The sequence below is a fragment of the Dendrobium catenatum genome, unplaced genomic scaffold, assembly GCF_001605985.2.
Source record: "Dendrobium catenatum unplaced genomic scaffold, ASM160598v2 fragScaff_scaffold_1344, whole genome shotgun sequence".
NCBI lineage: Eukaryota > Viridiplantae > Streptophyta > Magnoliopsida > Asparagales > Orchidaceae > Dendrobium > Dendrobium catenatum.
Window position 1 is genome coordinate 284610 of NW_021319806.1, and position 15998 is coordinate 300607.

At 36.4% G+C, this 15998-nt stretch overlaps 1 protein-coding gene across 4 annotated transcripts; it reads left to right on the forward strand.

Moving 5' to 3' along the window:
• Positions 1-267: 267 nt before the first annotated feature.
• LOC110097744 lies at positions 268-14311 on the forward strand. 4 transcript variants are annotated; one of them, XM_020824292.2, is made up of 15 exons: positions 272-748; positions 836-1235; positions 1508-1601; positions 8428-8614; positions 8736-8994; positions 9807-10022; positions 10216-10302; positions 10392-10526; positions 10668-10781; positions 11426-11673; positions 11758-11838; positions 11935-12166; positions 12605-12703; positions 12787-12972; positions 13864-14311. In XM_020824292.2, exons 2-15 carry the CDS (start codon positions 915-917, stop codon positions 13960-13962), a joined length of 2358 nt encoding a protein of 785 aa, XP_020679951.1. In that variant the 5' UTR covers positions 272-748; positions 836-914; the 3' UTR covers positions 13963-14311. The 4 variants fall into 4 exon arrangements, with proteins under 4 accessions (XP_028555419.1, XP_020679952.1, XP_020679951.1 ...); XM_028699586.1 differs by having other exon boundaries at positions 268-1235; positions 9807-9902; XM_028699585.1 differs by having other exon boundaries at positions 273-1235.
• Positions 14312-15998: the final 1687 nt, after the last annotated feature.

The window sequence follows — 15998 nt, forward strand, 5'->3', positions numbered from 1 at the left end:
TTACATACATTTATATAAAAATTAAAATAATGAGAAAGTTATCCTAAATAAATTTTGAGTTTATTTTATGTTTTAATAGCTCGAGAAAACTCTTTTCCAAATTTATTTCTATATTACAATCACAATTAATATTTAATAAGTACATATATTTGACTTTTTAATACTTCATTTCTGAGATCTTCACTAAAATTAAAATTTATTTCTCTGAGAATAAAAAATAGAGAGGGAGAGAAAGTGCACAATTTTTTATATCATTATTTTCCGTCCGTACCGAACATGCTCGTGCTCATGTAATGATATACGGCGGAGAATATTATTCCGAATCTCGTTGAAATAAATGGAACTAATTAGTATAATTAGCTGAACGATTGATCTCTATTGTTGGTGGATGATCAGTGGCGAAAGAGTAATTTCAAGCCCGCGTGATCAGGCTTGGCGGCACCTTCCGCCTCTGGTTTCTTCTTCCCACTTCGCTACTAACTCTCACGTTCTCCTTCTCAATGATTGTTTTTTTTTCCCATTCAAGATTTATTCTTTCTTTTCTCCCATCGATTCCTTTGTTCAAGTTCCGGTTTTCTTTCTAATTGTCATTATCTCTCCTACTCTTCCATGTGCAAGCTCACATTTTGGAAGCGGAGGCAACGATCCAACGGATCCACTGGAATTCGCTGTTTCCCTCTTTTTTTAACAATTTCTTTGATTTAAAGGTTAAACTATGGCAGATTCGTCTCATTATCGCTGAAATTAGGTGAAAGTTCGAATCTTTTTTTATGTTGTTGCTCTCCGGTTGAGATTTTTCTATGTTTCCTGTTTCCGGTTGTTGTCATTTATTAAGGGTTTTGAGGAGTTAGGAATGATGTGATTGAGCTCTGTGTCTTTGAGAGTGGATTTCCACCGATAAGCTTCGAGGGAGGATGGTTTCGTTTCAGTCCTCAAAATTATCTTGGTCTTTGGTGGCGATAGTGGGTTCTCTATTGGTGGTGGTCTCGGTGGTGCATTTCTTTCTCACGCCCATTTTTCCTTCTTCGCTGGATTACTTTAGTGCTCGGTTTCCTGTAAGACCTTCGATTGGGGGAGAAAGTCATGAAAGTTTGGACCTGAATATTGATTTCGATGCTCGATTTCCTGAGGATTCTCATGGGGCGGTAACATACCGCGGTGCACCCTGGAAGCCTGAGATTGGGAAATGGCTATCTGGCTGCGATTCTGTCTCCAAGGAAATTGACATTGTTGAGGTACTGATTTTGAAGATTTGGTTGATGTTTTATCAGATTGAAAGGTATTCGATTATTCAATTTGTCAATTATCTCATCCCAGACTTCAAATCCACTCTAGCCGGTTGGGATTCAATGCAGTTTTTCAAAACCATTTTGATTTTGATGGCTTCAATTCTAGCAATCCAAAGTGGATTGGATGGCTGGGATCAGTTACAAAGGATTCGAATCAAGCATATTTTGAATATTATATTATTAAACTAATAGATTTTGTGTGTTGCTTGCGTGGGCAGAGCATAGGTGGCAGGAGTTGCAAGAATGATTGTAGTGGTAGAGGTGTATGCAATAAAGACAGAGGACAATGCAGGTGCTTTCATGGATATTCAGGTCAGAGTTATCTGTAAAGCTTGATATTTAGGAAATACTTCCTTATATCTTTTTCACTAAAAAAAAAGTGAAAAAAAGTATGGCATTTATCATACTAACTAGAAACAAGAAAATTTTATTGCCATTTACTCCTAAACATATGTAAAAGAAAGGCTAGGTAAAAACTTATGGATTAGTTCAACAATTGTCCACTTTTTTTGTTGCTTTGAATCCATGTACTGCTATTTGATGCATCACCAAAAAAATTTATTTGATTAAGCATGAATCTTGATCAATAATCTGAATTAAAAATTTTTTGAGTTGACTTCGGAGCCCTCTAAACTTTATTTTCAGCAGTGAAGAATGTATTGAGCCCAAGATTACTGAATTTTGACATTATGGTGCTTAATACTCGCAAAATGTTGTAGTAGCAAAAGGGATAAATATGAACAATCCGATTGAGTGTTTTGAATTTTGACTGAATGATCAGAATGTGTATCTCAAAAAAATTCTAAGCGGGCTATACTTTCACATATATGTGGAGGTGAGGATGAAGCCCAAGAAAGATTTTAGAGGAGAGAATCTAGAGCACCATCAGCTGATTTTGATGTTGTACATAAGATCAATGGTTGCCATTGAAAGTAACCGTAATGAACCCTTCTGCCAATAATGTTGAGGCCTACTATTGCTAATAATGAAGAAGTCCAATACCAATGTTCACTATCGCCAATAAAGAAGGCAACTGCCATCAACACGAACAACAATACCCATCATTGACATTAATGTTGACGTTTGTCGTTATCAAAATTGCTGACACCCGCCATCGACACTAACATCGCATTCGCCATCAACACCAATGTTGATGTTTATTGTCGACACCAATGCCGAAACTCATAGTCACTAACAAGGCTGATGCTTGCTATCGCCAACAAGTTGCTTGCTGTCAACACCAAAGTTGACTTCTACTTTATCCAAGAAGGCATATGCCCTCCATCAACACTAACCGCGACTCTTGTCATCCCCAACATGGCAAAGACTTGTTGTCACAAACAAGTCCGATGCCTGTCATCGATACCAATGCTGACACTTGCTATCTCTACTAAGATTGATATCCATCTTCTTGGTTGATGGTCTCTCCCCTTGTAAAGAGAATGAAAGAGCAGTTAACCAATGATGTCTTGATGATATTTATGAAAAAAAGGGTTGTTCTTACTTTCACTACAAAAATCATCTTCCATAGTTCATGTAAACTCTATTATGTCAATGTTTTCTCTAATTGTGGGAAGGACATTATTTATAATATATGAGTCACATTAGTATAATTATTTTAACTAGGCGAGTTCTTGTGATTTTTCCCTTTTATGAAATTTTCACATAAAAAATTTCATGTCTTCTATGAGCTAATTCTCAACTTATTTGTATGTATGGAATTTTTTATAATGATAAGGCGACAAACCCTCTCTCTCTCCTTGTAATGCCACGAAAGTTCTAGTACATCTAACTTACTTTTTTTTTGTTTCTTTGGTTTTAGGAAGCTTCTAGATTATTATTTATGGTGAATTTTAAGTAAAAGCTACCTTTTGTTTAACATCAGAACTCGAACATTTGGTTTTGAATTACGATAATGTGCCTTTTCATCTACAATCTTAGTTTGATTAATGCATTTATATTGATAAAAAGATAAGCTTTATTCAAAACATTGAACTCTTTATTTGTACGTTGGAAGTGAGAATTATGATGGGTAATTTTCTCACATTAGTGCTTCGAGGTATTAGTGGAGTTGTGAGTGTTTATTTAATGTTCAAGTAACTTGGAAAATTGTACGCTATCAAATAGATATAGGTTGTTGCTCTTTAATTGTGCTAAACATCCAATTTTCAATATTATTCTTTTTCATTGTCTTCAAGTTAATTAATTTTATATGGATCTAATAATGTTCCTATGACAATAAATGATCCAATTGATTCAAACTTAATTTAGCTCTTTAGATTTAATCTAACCCGAGCTCTTTCGAGCTATTCCAATGGCTCCTCTACGTACTGAATTTCGAATAGTACTCAAGATCCTCTGTTTTCGCTTATCTAATAAATCATTTAATGAAAGTAGATTATCTTTCCATTCATTTCACAACTAGAATATCTCTTCCCGAACCAAACATGAATCTTTCGATTCATTTGGCTCTCACGCTCAATTGTTTCTTTTATCTTTTCTTTTATTGATGGGCATTCCCATATCTTTGAATGGAATAAGCCTATCCTCTCTTTTTTGTTCGTATTTAAAGCCATCAAAACTAATCTAACATCAGAATCTTAAGATGACTCTTCAGACCAGACAAAAAATAAAAAATTGTCAGCAAAGTTGTTTCTTTATTTGTTCTTTATTTAGAACTTCTTTCTTTAAAAAAAGATATTTTAAAGAAAAAAGAATTCTATTATACTATTAGAATAGAAATAGAATTGAATATAATTCTGAACTCCAAGGGAGCTGTTTAGGAAGGATTTTTGAGGGAGTTAGGAGGGAAATTTGAATGTAGGGAATGTTTAGAGATTTCCTTTTTGACTGTATGCATTTAATAGTTTGTTTTCCTAGGGTTAGGGCATCGTGAATTTGACTGAAATTTGAGATCTCTTAGGTTTAGATTTTTGGGCTCCAGTGACATCTAGAGATTTGGGAGAGATAGATCCTCCTCTCAAATAGTGGATCAATTGTATCTTATTATTTTTATTCCGTTAGTTTGATTATTGCAATAAAATTACTTTTTTTTTTTGTTTTTTCCTTTGGATTTGTGGATTGTTCTCGTTGATTTCATCAAAATACTTAGGTTTTACTTGGGGATTCCAAATATTTCCTAACAAATTGGTATCGGAGCAATTTGCTGGGCTGAAATAGAAGTCTTCCTCGCTGATTTCTGATGCGTTTTCCTCTCTGATCTTGCTATTTATTGTGGTTTTGAGGCTAGATTCGCGTCGAACTTGTTGCTCTTTGCTATTGGAGCCTAAATTCAGGCTCCCATGGCTCGAAGAAAAGTAGAAGTATTGGAAGGGGAGATCAGACAAATTAAATATGAAATTTCAGATCTTCAAACTCAAGTTTCAGATTAAAAAAAAAAGATATTTCAGCCATCCATGATAAGTTTGATTCAAAATTTTTCATCTTGGAGGATATGTTGAAGAAAGTGCTCGAGGGCCAAACCAAAATATCGTTGTCAGAGATGAGTGAAGGCGCCGACAGCCAAGAAAATGGGGAAAACTCTAAGCCGATCAGACGAAGGGAAGATCAAGAGGTGGAGATTTTGGAGGGAACATAAAAAAATGCCTCCCCTAAAGCTTCCTAGGGAGGAGTCGGGTAAAGGGTATGTGGAGAGGCATGAAGTGGTTGAGCATGTGTGGATGGGTGTTGAAATTAATAAAAGAGGGGCTAAATTTGAAAGGGGAGGACTCGATTATGATCGAAAAGGTGTTGAATTTGAAAGGATAGGGGTTGAATATGATCGAAGGGCTGCTGAATTTGAAGGGAGGAGGTGAGCTTGTGATGAAAGGTTTGGGTGTTAGCGGAGGGATGATTGACACAATTGGGGGGAACCACCCCCTTGTGGAATGGGAAATTTTGGAGGAAGCAGGGTTGATGGAGGAGATATGAGAGTGAGAAAGTTGAAGATGCTTATTTTTCAGGGAGATGATGCACATTGGTGGATCTACAGGGTAGAAATATACTTTAATGTCAACAGGTTGACGGAAGATGAGAGATTGTCAGCAGGTGGTCTATGTTTAGAAGGGAAGACTTTGGTTTGGTACTAGTTGAGGGATATACAGCGACCCATATGAAGTTGGAGGGAGTTCAAGGATTGTCTGGTAGAACGATTCCGAACCGACATGGGAGGAGAGTTCTACGAGTAATTCTTCGCCTTGACACAAGTTGATTCAGTGATAGAGTATCATAAGAGGTTCGAGTACCTTGCTAGCCGATTGGACTGCTTTTCTGAGACAATGTTAGAGGGGAACTTCATGAAGGGATTGAAACCAGATATCCGGGCGGTAGTTAGAGTAATGAGGACTCGTGACTTGGGAGTGGCTATGGAGCTAGCTTAGTTGGTGGAGGATCAGAGGCACCTAGAGAAAGGGACGGAAGGCAACAGCTCAAGAGGTACATATAGGATGACAACAACCTTTTTGGCATCTAAGGAGCCGACACCGGGCACCCTTCGGGAGACCCCAAAGGATAAGACTATTGGTGGAAGATCTGAGGACAACTTCAAGTAGCTCACATAAACATAATTACATGAGAAAAGGGCGAAGGGGCTCTGTTTTAGATGTGACGAGAGATATGCGCTAGGGCATAGGTGTAATGACCAAACTCTTCAGGTTCTTACCATTTGTGATGAAGCGAGAATGGTGGAGGGTGTCGTCTTTCTACCTTGCGGACAAGGTGGATCTTTGGGAGGGGAGTAGTGTTAAATCGGTCCAGCCGGTCCACACATAACCGCCCCAGGCGGAACAGAGGTGGAAGTTTTGCCTCTCTTGTATGCTTTGAATGCATGCCCGGGTCAAAGGGAGCTATTTAGGAAGGATTTTTAAGGGAGTTAGGAGGGAAATTTGAATGTAGGGACTATTTAGAGATTTCTTTTTTGATTGTATGCATTAAATATTTTGTTTTCCTAGGGTTAGGGCATCTTGAATTCGGCAGAAATTTGAGATCTCTTAGGTTTAGGTTTTTGGGCTCTAGTGGTGTCTAGAGATTTGAGAGAGATAGATCCTCCTCTCGAATAGAGGATCAATTGTATCTTGTTATTTTTCTTCCATTAGTTTGATTATTGCGATATATTTACTTTTTTTTTCCCTTTGGATTTGTGGATCGTTCTCGCTGATTTCATCAAGATAATTTGGTTTTACTTGGGGATTCCAAGTATTTAACATAATTCTTCAAAAACTTTATGTATTTTTATCCAACTCAATGATTTGATTTTCCTACTGCTCAAAGTAGCATCAATAATATTTAATTACTACTAAGATTTAACATTGAGGATTCAAATGTTTCATACATCGTTAAAGATAACATAGAATACTTCAAATACTGTCAAAGACAACTTTTAACATATTGAATGCCATTAAAACAACATCGAATATTTCTAATCTATCATATCATAATTGCAATTACACTATCTAATTTTAGACCCTAACTGCCTAACATAATTTGAAATTAAATATACTTGAATTACATTAATTACCTTAATTAATCTTCATTTTCGCCAAATCAAAGCATTCGCCGACTGCACTTATTCTTGTTGAAAAATTTTACAATTGTAGATTTAAAAAAAATACAAAACATAAATTTCATCATTCCAAGTTGAACCAAATTCACTTTCTCTTTCCCTGTCGTCGAAATGAAAACTCATGAACTCCTCTTTCTTTTTCTTCTTCCTCATACCGAGCATAGATCCTTCGACAAACATCAATAGCAAAAATTCTCCTCCAACTTTCTCTTTTACAATCTCTCTCTTTCTCTCCCAAACTCCTCTCTTCCTCTTACTTGTTGACTTTGGTTCCACTCTCACTCGCCTACTTTTTTCTTATTTTGCAAGGGACCGATAATATTGAACCAGTCCAAAACTACTAGATATTACATATCAAGAGTTTGTATAGTGCAAGAAGAATGGGGAAATCCAGGCAAAGAGCTGTTTAATAGTTTTTTGAAATATTCTCCATAAAAGTTGTAACCAAGAGATTGATGATAGGCCAACCTCTATAGATGTCTAGGGTGACGAAATTGTCATTAGAAATAGGATCTACACATGATCTTCATGGGATCTTCACAAAATTCTCAGGGGATTTTTATGTGATCCTCGTAGGATCTTCACAAGATCCTCATGGGATCTTTGAGATAAGTGGGCAAGCAAAGTGGTCCGAGGGATTATAGTAGCTCGAACACGTGAAATGCAAGGTCAAAGAAGCGTGTAATCTATGCTAACGATTGAGGTCGGAGTAGCACTAGCAAAGGGTGCACAAGTAACGTGTGAAGGGTTAAACCATGAGTCACCGAGGGACGAGAAGTCCTTTAAGTCATTGAAGAGATTAATGTGGTGGGAATTGGCTTCAATTGTGGAATATCTTAATTAAGAAGATATGGGTGGAGAATTAGGTAAGGCGCGGGCTTGGTAGAGTCTCTTGATATGGAATTTTGTGCCTTAATGGTGAGACTGCTTGCACTTGAGTTGTTCGTTGTGGGTTGTGGCCTCTTTGCCTTGCTGAACCTTCTCGCCATTTTTGTAGTTGTAGACATTCCAATTCTTCTATGGAAGGATGTTGAGACCTCTGTGCCCTCCCATATCTCATTCACTTTATTCCAAAAGTTGTGGGTCGCAAGGTCAACGAGACTAGGGTGGGCCACACAAGACAATTTATGGTATTTTTATGAATATTCGCAACAAAGGATGAGAGTGTAGGACGAAAACAAAGATGGCTTAGAGAGTGACTCTGATATCATGATAGAGAATATTAAAGACTGCATGTTTACTTGATTGATTATAATGCTAATTCAAATATACCTATTTAAAGGAGAGAAAATAGAGCAATGAGGAAAGTGCAATAAATGAGAATATCCTCCATAATAAGAATATATTACAATAATTAAGATAATAAATTTCTAAGAAATATTAAACATATATAATAATACTAATTTGATAACAAATTAATTCTGAAAACTTCAACATTTACCACTAAACAACACTATTTTGTTTAATATTAATATAGTTAGCCAAATGTTGGATTAATGTTTTTCGGTTTTTCACCTTTTATTTCTTTTCATTGGAGATATATATATATATATACTGATATCTTAATTGCCATGATAGGTGAAGGATGTTCTGAGAATCTGCAACTTGATTGCAATCTTCCATCATCACCAGAGAATCCATATGGTCCATGGCTTGTTTCTACATGTCCTGCTTATTGTGATAAGACTAGAGCGATGTGCTTTTGTGGGGAAGGGACAAAGTATCCATATAGGCCAGTAGCAGAAGCTTGTGGATTTAGATTAAAGTAACAAAAATATTATACATGCTTTGCCATATTTACAATTCTCTCATATACTGCTACTCATCATATTCTTAATAGTGTGATATATATAAAACTGATTATTCGAAGTGATTATATGCTTTAGCATGCCTTCTGAACCTGGGGGCCCCAAGATTGCTGACTGGTCAAAAGATGATTTGGAAAATGTATATACAACTAACGGCAGCAGACTTGGCTGGTGCAATGTAGACCCGGTGGAAGCTTATGCTGATAAGGTGAAATTCAAAGAAGAGTGTGATTGTAAATATGATGGCCGCTGGGGAAGATTCTGCGAAACACCATCAGAATGCAGTTGTATTAATCAATGCTCAGGGAATGGATATTGCCGTGGGGGAGCTTGCCAGGTATGTGGTAAGATTTTTTTTTTCTAGGGGGCTTGTTGGTTTCAATTGAAATAAATGTAATGTAATCAAAACCAGTTCAAAGTGCACGCTTCCATGTTAGCTTTCTTTATTTTGCGACAATTTTGTGAAGTAAAAAAAGTGACTTGATGTAACTTAGGCTTTGTTTGGGGCGGTTTTTTTGCTGCTTCTTAAAACAATTTTTTTAGTACAAAAATTTTAATTTTTATACTAAAAAGTCATTTTAAGAAGCAGTAAGAAAGCCATTCCAAACGAGGCCTTAAATGCTACTGCTTTACAACAAATCAAATTTCTTAGAAGTTAACTTTTAGTCCATTAGTTGGCTTTGTATCTACTTTGCAAAAAACTAAGCAATCCCTTAATCATAGGAGCTGCTATTTTGATGGTCTTACCTGGAAAATTCAATCTACAATTCGATATCTGGGCATACTAATCTTGTTAAAGGCCTATACACGCTATGCTGTTTTTTCTGAGCCCTTGCAAATTCTGGCCGTACTCAGACAAGCTAGCCTCAGTACATGTAGCATAAATGGAACCAAGAACCAACTATCTCAAGCCTTATAGGATATTTTATTACATTGGTTTTAAGAACAAAAGATAGTTTTTTCTTACTTAAAGATTAAGGTTAACGCATTTGCATGAGAAATGTTTGTTTATTCATTTAGTTTTTGGGAATGGTAAGTACCAAGACATTTGCAGCACAACTTCTAAGAAATTTACCAACTAAATTAGCTCACATCCGCTGTTCATTTATTCTCTTCTTAGTTTAGTTTGATTGAATTGATGTCCTGCAGTGTGACAGAGGCTGGTATGGGATCGATTGCGGTATTCCATCAGTCTCATCAGCCATAAAGGAGTGGCCTCTGTGGCTAAGACCATCAACAGTTGAGGTACCAGATAAAGCAACTTTAGATAATGACTTTGTGGGACTTAAAGCTATTGTTAAAAAGAAGAGACCTCTAATATATGTGTATGATCTGCCTCCGGATTTCAATAGTCATCTTCTTGAGGTGAGTTGTTGGATTAAGGCTTCGTTTGGGACGGCTTTCTTATTGCTTTTTATAGCAGTTTTTTAGTAAAAAATAATAATTTTTATACTAAAAAACTGCTAAAGAAAGCCGTACCAAACGAAGCCTAACTTTACCCTGATTGACAACTGTTTTCCAGTTTTATAGTTGCCAATTTGATTTTTGGTTATTGCAGGGTAGGCATTTCAGATTTGAGTGTGTAAACAGAATATACACAGAAAAGAATAGAACGTTGTGGACTTCTCAGTTGTATGGCGCACAGGTGTTATTTGATGAAGAGTTCAATTTCATTGCAATATAATTATGTCATGAATTAGTTCTCCAACTGTTCTCTTATCCTGCATTTTTTAGATGGCACTTTATGAGAGCCTTCTAGCAAGCTCTTATCGAACATTGAATGGTGAAGAAGCAGACTATTTCTTTGTTCCAGTTCTTGATTCATGCATAATCACTCGAGCAGATGATGCCCCTCATATAAGCTTGCGGGTATAAAAATGTACATAGTAATATCTGCTGTTGCTTAGAGCCTGACATCTCTATTTGATATCAGAAACTTTCTTGTTCCCCTTGTCTTGAATTTAACTTTAGAAAGATGAAGAAGTTCTGAATAAATTGCTCTTATTTCAGGAACACATGGGTCTGAGAAGTTCCCTGGCCCTGGACTTTTATAAGAAGGCTTATGAATATATAGCTCATCATTATCCATACTGGAACCATACCTCGGGAAGGGATCATATATGGGTATGATATTTAGTATCTCTAAACTTTTCTTTGTTCCCAAATAATTGGGGTAAAGCTAATGTGTTAGACTGGTCCAATGGACCGGTCCGACGGGACCGAACCAGTGCGCAAAAAGGCGGAGGAGTTCTGCCTCCTATACAGGCCGCGTGAGCCGCAGGTCCACAGGAGCCGTTTTAGGAAGGAATTTTGAGGAAGTTTATGAGGGAAATTGAATGTAGGGACTGGGACTGTTTAGAGATTTCCTTTTGATTTGTATGCATTAAATACTTTGTTTTCATAGGGTTAGGGCATCTTGAATTTGGCTGAAATTTGAGATCTCGTAGAGTTAGGTTTTCCTTTGGGCTGTAGCGGCGTCTAGAGATTTGGGAGAGATCGATCCTCTTTTTGAATTGAGGATCAACTGTAACTTACTATTTTCCGTTTCTATTTCATCAAATAATACAAATTATCAACTATTTTTGTGGTTTTGTGCGGATTTTTGTGAAGAAGCTCGCTATTTTCCGAAGATTGATAGGAAATACTCGATATCATCGAGTACTTCCTATCATAATGGTGATGCTGATTTGAAATCTTAAAATTTCTGGACTAGATTTTTTCTTGTTGATTATCTCTTGATTCTAATAATGCTGGTTCAATCAAAGCAGTTTTTTGCATGGGATGAAGGTGCCTGCTATGCTCCCAAAGAAATCTGGAACAGTATGATGTTAGTCCACTGGGGGAACACAAATACAAAACACAACCACTCAACTACAGCTTATTGGGGTGACATCTGGGACGGTATTCCTTCTACTAGAAGAGGTAACCATCCATGTTTTGATCCAGAGAAGGATCTTGTGCTCCCAGCTTGGAAGAAACCTGAACCTGGTGCAATATGGTTAAAACTGTGGGATAGGTACTGAAATGGAAATTTCAATCTGGATAGCCGTTGGATTGCTGATTTGTTATAGTAAAATATTCAATTGGAACACATGCACAGGCCTCTTAAGAAAAGAACTACACTATTCTACTTCAATGGAAATTTAGGTCCTGCTTATCAAAATGGTCGGCCGGAGGATACGTATGTGTCGGAAAAAATTTATAGCTGATGTTTTTGTTATCCTTTTGGTCCTGTACTGATGTGATGAATCTGTTCTTGCGCTTAATTCTATTTCAGGTATAGTATGGGCATTAGGCAGAAGCTAGCTGCAGAGTTTGGTTCTACTCCCAATAAAAAAGGAAAGCTAGGGAAGCAGAATACATCAAATGTTACAGTAACCCCGCTGCGCTCTTCAAATTATTTTGAGGAACTGGCAAGCTCTATTTTCTGTGGAGTCCTTCCTGGAGATGGTTGGAGTGGCCGCATGGAAGATAGCATTCTCCAAGGATGTGTTCCTGTGATAATTCAGGTAATTTTTCTGTGCATCTTGCACCAGTTTCCTTATTATAAGCTTTTTCTATGAGTTTATTATTGTTATTATTATTTTTTTTCTAAATTAATTCTTTTAATTTTCAATTTAATTTTATAAATATTTAAATAAATGTTCTTACCTTTCCAAGCCACTCGTTGCTCGTCGCTCATCCAATCCTTTTTCCTTGCTTTCGCTGTCACTCTCTCGATCTCCCTTCCTTACTCTTTCTCTCTGTTTCCTTCTTCCTCCTCTTGGTTGTTGCCTTTGTATGCATTATCTCTTCGATCCCATCCATAGCGAGCTTTAAGGATCTCTTTGTACAGACTTTCATATGCTTGTTTAAAATTTGCATTGTTACTAGAAATATCCCAATCAGACATTTATTAAAGTGCATGTTCATGCTTTTTCAAGTCTTAGCCAATTTACTTGCCACAGGATGGGATTTTCTTGCCATATGAGAATATACTAAATTACAGGAGTTTTGCTGTGCGTATAACTGAAGATGAAATTCCAAATTTGGTTAAGATTCTTCAGGTATAGTAACTTTTTTCCTCTATATCAGTTGAAAAAACTTTATATTTTTGTTCCATCTTTAATGGCGTGTAATTTTCTTAAAGGGCATCAATGAGACACAAGTGGAATCCATGTTAGCTAACGTACGCCAGATATGGCAGAGATTCCTATACCTTGACTCCATTTTGCTTGAAGCTAACAGACAAAGGAGTTTGTTTTCTGATGAAGAAGATTGGTCAGTCGAATTCTCAAAACTTGGTGAAGATGATGTGTTTGCCACATTCATACAGGTAAGACGTGTTTGCCACAATCTATATATGATTACTACACTTCTGTTTAGTTATCATTTTTTAGTTATTGTTAGAAAGTATTGATGATGAGAAAGTGTTTTTCATAATTAGATATACCAGAATGTGATAGCTATAAAAAAGTTGCCCATTTTTAATAGGAAAAAATGTGAGCCAGAACTTTAAAAAACTTAAATTTTTTTTTTTGCAACTGTTTCTTAGCTAATTTTATGGTTAATTACAACTAGGAGTGTAAACAAGTTGATTCGAGCTCGAGTCACTCATGGCTTGAGCTTGATTAATTAATCGAGTTTGATCTCGAGCTCAAGCTTTATCCTAGGAGTTTGAGCTGGCTCGTTTATTATGAAAGAGAGAAAATAAATGAGCCGGCTCACAAGCTTATGAGTCGAGTTGTGGCTAGCTCAAGCTTGGCTCTTAGCTTATCGAGCTCAACTCACAAGCCATTTATCGAGCTGAGCTCGAGTCGGCTTGACTCACTTACAACTCTAATTACAACCATCCCAAAAATACTCTCATTGCTGACATGAAGTCTATTCACTGGTGAAATCTTGACTTATTGGCCTACCAACCATCCTACAAGTTATGCTCTATTTTCATGTGCCTTTTGTAAACCAATTTTTCTTATCGGTTGTCATGTGCGAATTGATTTCATCTTGTAAAAAAATCCCCAAAGTCTTGATTTTGTGATCATAACTAGGCCAGTACAGAGTGTATAAGATAGTTTGGGCTATTATTTTAACACAATCTTAATGATCAGATTGTATAGGATCTTTTGTTTCATATCCAAAGAAATTATTCTGTTGCAGTATTTATCTGACTGCAGATTTCCAGTTTTTATTTTCTTTATGAATTGCTTTATGGTTCTATGGACAGCTATTGCACTATAAACTGCACAATGATCCTTGGAGGCGACATCTTAATCAAAAGAAAGACTATGGCTTACCAAAGTCCTGCTTGATAAGAACCTCTTGAAGTACAGCACAGGAAAGAGGATCATGCAGAACTCTTTGTTCAGTTTCTGAAGAACTTCTGCAGGAAGCTGTACTGGCTTCAGAATTTTACTAGAAGATGTTAGCTTTCCCAACAATTTTGTTAAGGGAATTCAATGAGATGAAGGTATTTCATGCTTATAGAGATAGATTAAAGATGCAGTTGAAGCTGATCCCATATGCAGTATGTGAAGTCATTTGTTCCAGCAATTATTAAATGAACATCATCAATTCTTTCATTTATAGAATAGAATGATTCAGAACTTTTATCAATTCACATTCTGTAACCTTGTAATGTACAGATGAATTATTAAAAAAAAAAAATGTTGTAATGCTTTTGTCTAATGTAAAATGGATTTTATTAAATCTACCATGTATGTTTTACTTTCATATTATATAAGTTCTCTTACAAGTTGGGTTTAAGTTCAAAAATTAAGGCTTTGTTTGGGATGACTTCTTGCTGCTTTTTAAAACAGCTTGTCAGTAAAAATTTTTTTAGTATGTATATAAATTTTCCAAATTTTTATATTAGAAAACTATTTTAAAAAATAGTAAGAAAATTGTTCCAAATGAAGCCTAAATTTTTTTACAGATATGCATCTTATCTTGTAAATCAATATTGTGATTAAGATTAATGTCAAGGATGTGCTATTTAACTTTACTAATGGGGTAGACAATCAAGCTTTGAACATTATAGGGGAGCTTCCCAAATACTTCTTTGATTTGTTTTACTAAATTAGTTTTTTATGTTCTTTATAATGTTGCATCTATTGAAGAATAAAATTCATATGTATGCCTAAAAAAATTACAACCCTCAAGTGCCATTCACAAATTTGCCTATAAAGGATAATATCAAGGCTCCTAATAAAGGATAGTACTTGATACGTTACAAAAAATCGTCTTGTTCTAACACGAATATAGAGGTATATCTTAATTAAAAACTTTCAAAATTAAATTTGGGGTAATTTAAACTCTGATTTTAGCAAACTTATAGTCAAATGGAACGTCTTAGTAAGACGAATTCAATTACACCAAAATTGGTTCAATCTTTAGCTCAAATGGGCCAAAATAGGAGGGTTGAAGCACATTTGAAATGTTCAAAGCACAAATTGGATGACCAAATGATATTCAAATATAACATGCTTATAAGTGAATCGAGCAACTCGATGAGACGAATCAAACGAGTCCAAGAACACTTAATTTTTACATCATTAAGGCAATTAAATGAATGCTCTGTGTGATCGAGGGAATTAATATGAGTCGTATGACGGAGCACTCCAAAATTATCTTGGATCTTCTTCATATTTACAGGGTGTTCCACTCACAAAAATTTATACCTAGACCCTCACTCTCTACTTGAGGGAAAATTTTGGCTGGAGATTGAAGAAAGCTCTAAGGGTTCAAGGATTCTAGACTTAAACCCAAACACCGCTGCATGCGAACTTCCGACAACCACCGCCCAATCACAGACCACTGCCAGATCACCGCCAGTCCGTTGATCTTCACTGGCATCCGCTCGGTCGCCAACAGTCTCAGGACCACCGCCCATCCGTAGATCTCCACCAGACCTCCACTCGGTTGCATATTGTCATCAAACTCCTTGTTATAACTCAAACCGGCTCACTCAATCCAGGATTTATCCTGCTCGAGCAAGCTAGCCACCTTGCTCCCCTTTAGGCATGCGAACGAACCACTCACGCTACACGCGAGTCAGTTGCGATCCTCTCTCCCTCTAATCACAATTTTCTTCCACATTCATCAGATCCTCTCGCCGGCTGCTTTCCTTTTTATCATTTAAGCTGAATAGAGGAAGCTAGGGCAGGATTGTAAACCTCATTTTTTCTTCCTCGTCAAAGTCGTCGCCATCCTTCCTTCTCCTCCCTCCTCGTTCCTCCTACAGTAAGTCCCTCTTCCAATTGTGAGTTCATCCTTTTTTCTTTTTCCCTTCTCCTCCCTTGTTCTTTTTCTTCCTTGTGTTATGCTAGATTTCAATTGTGGTTATATATATATATACATATA

Excerpts from the sequence above, each read along its gene's own strand:
- LOC110097744 (XM_020824292.2), top strand. The coding sequence starts at position 915 with ATGGTTTCGTTTCAGTCCTCAAAATTATCTTGGTCTTTGGTGGCGATA. Across the intron at positions 12,167-12,604 it reads GTGTTCCTGTGATAATTCAG|GATGGGATTTTCTTGCCATA; the intron begins GTAATTTTTCTG and ends TACTTGCCACAG. Across the intron at positions 12,704-12,786 it reads ATTTGGTTAAGATTCTTCAG|GGCATCAATGAGACACAAGT; the intron begins GTATAGTAACTT and ends ATTTTCTTAAAG.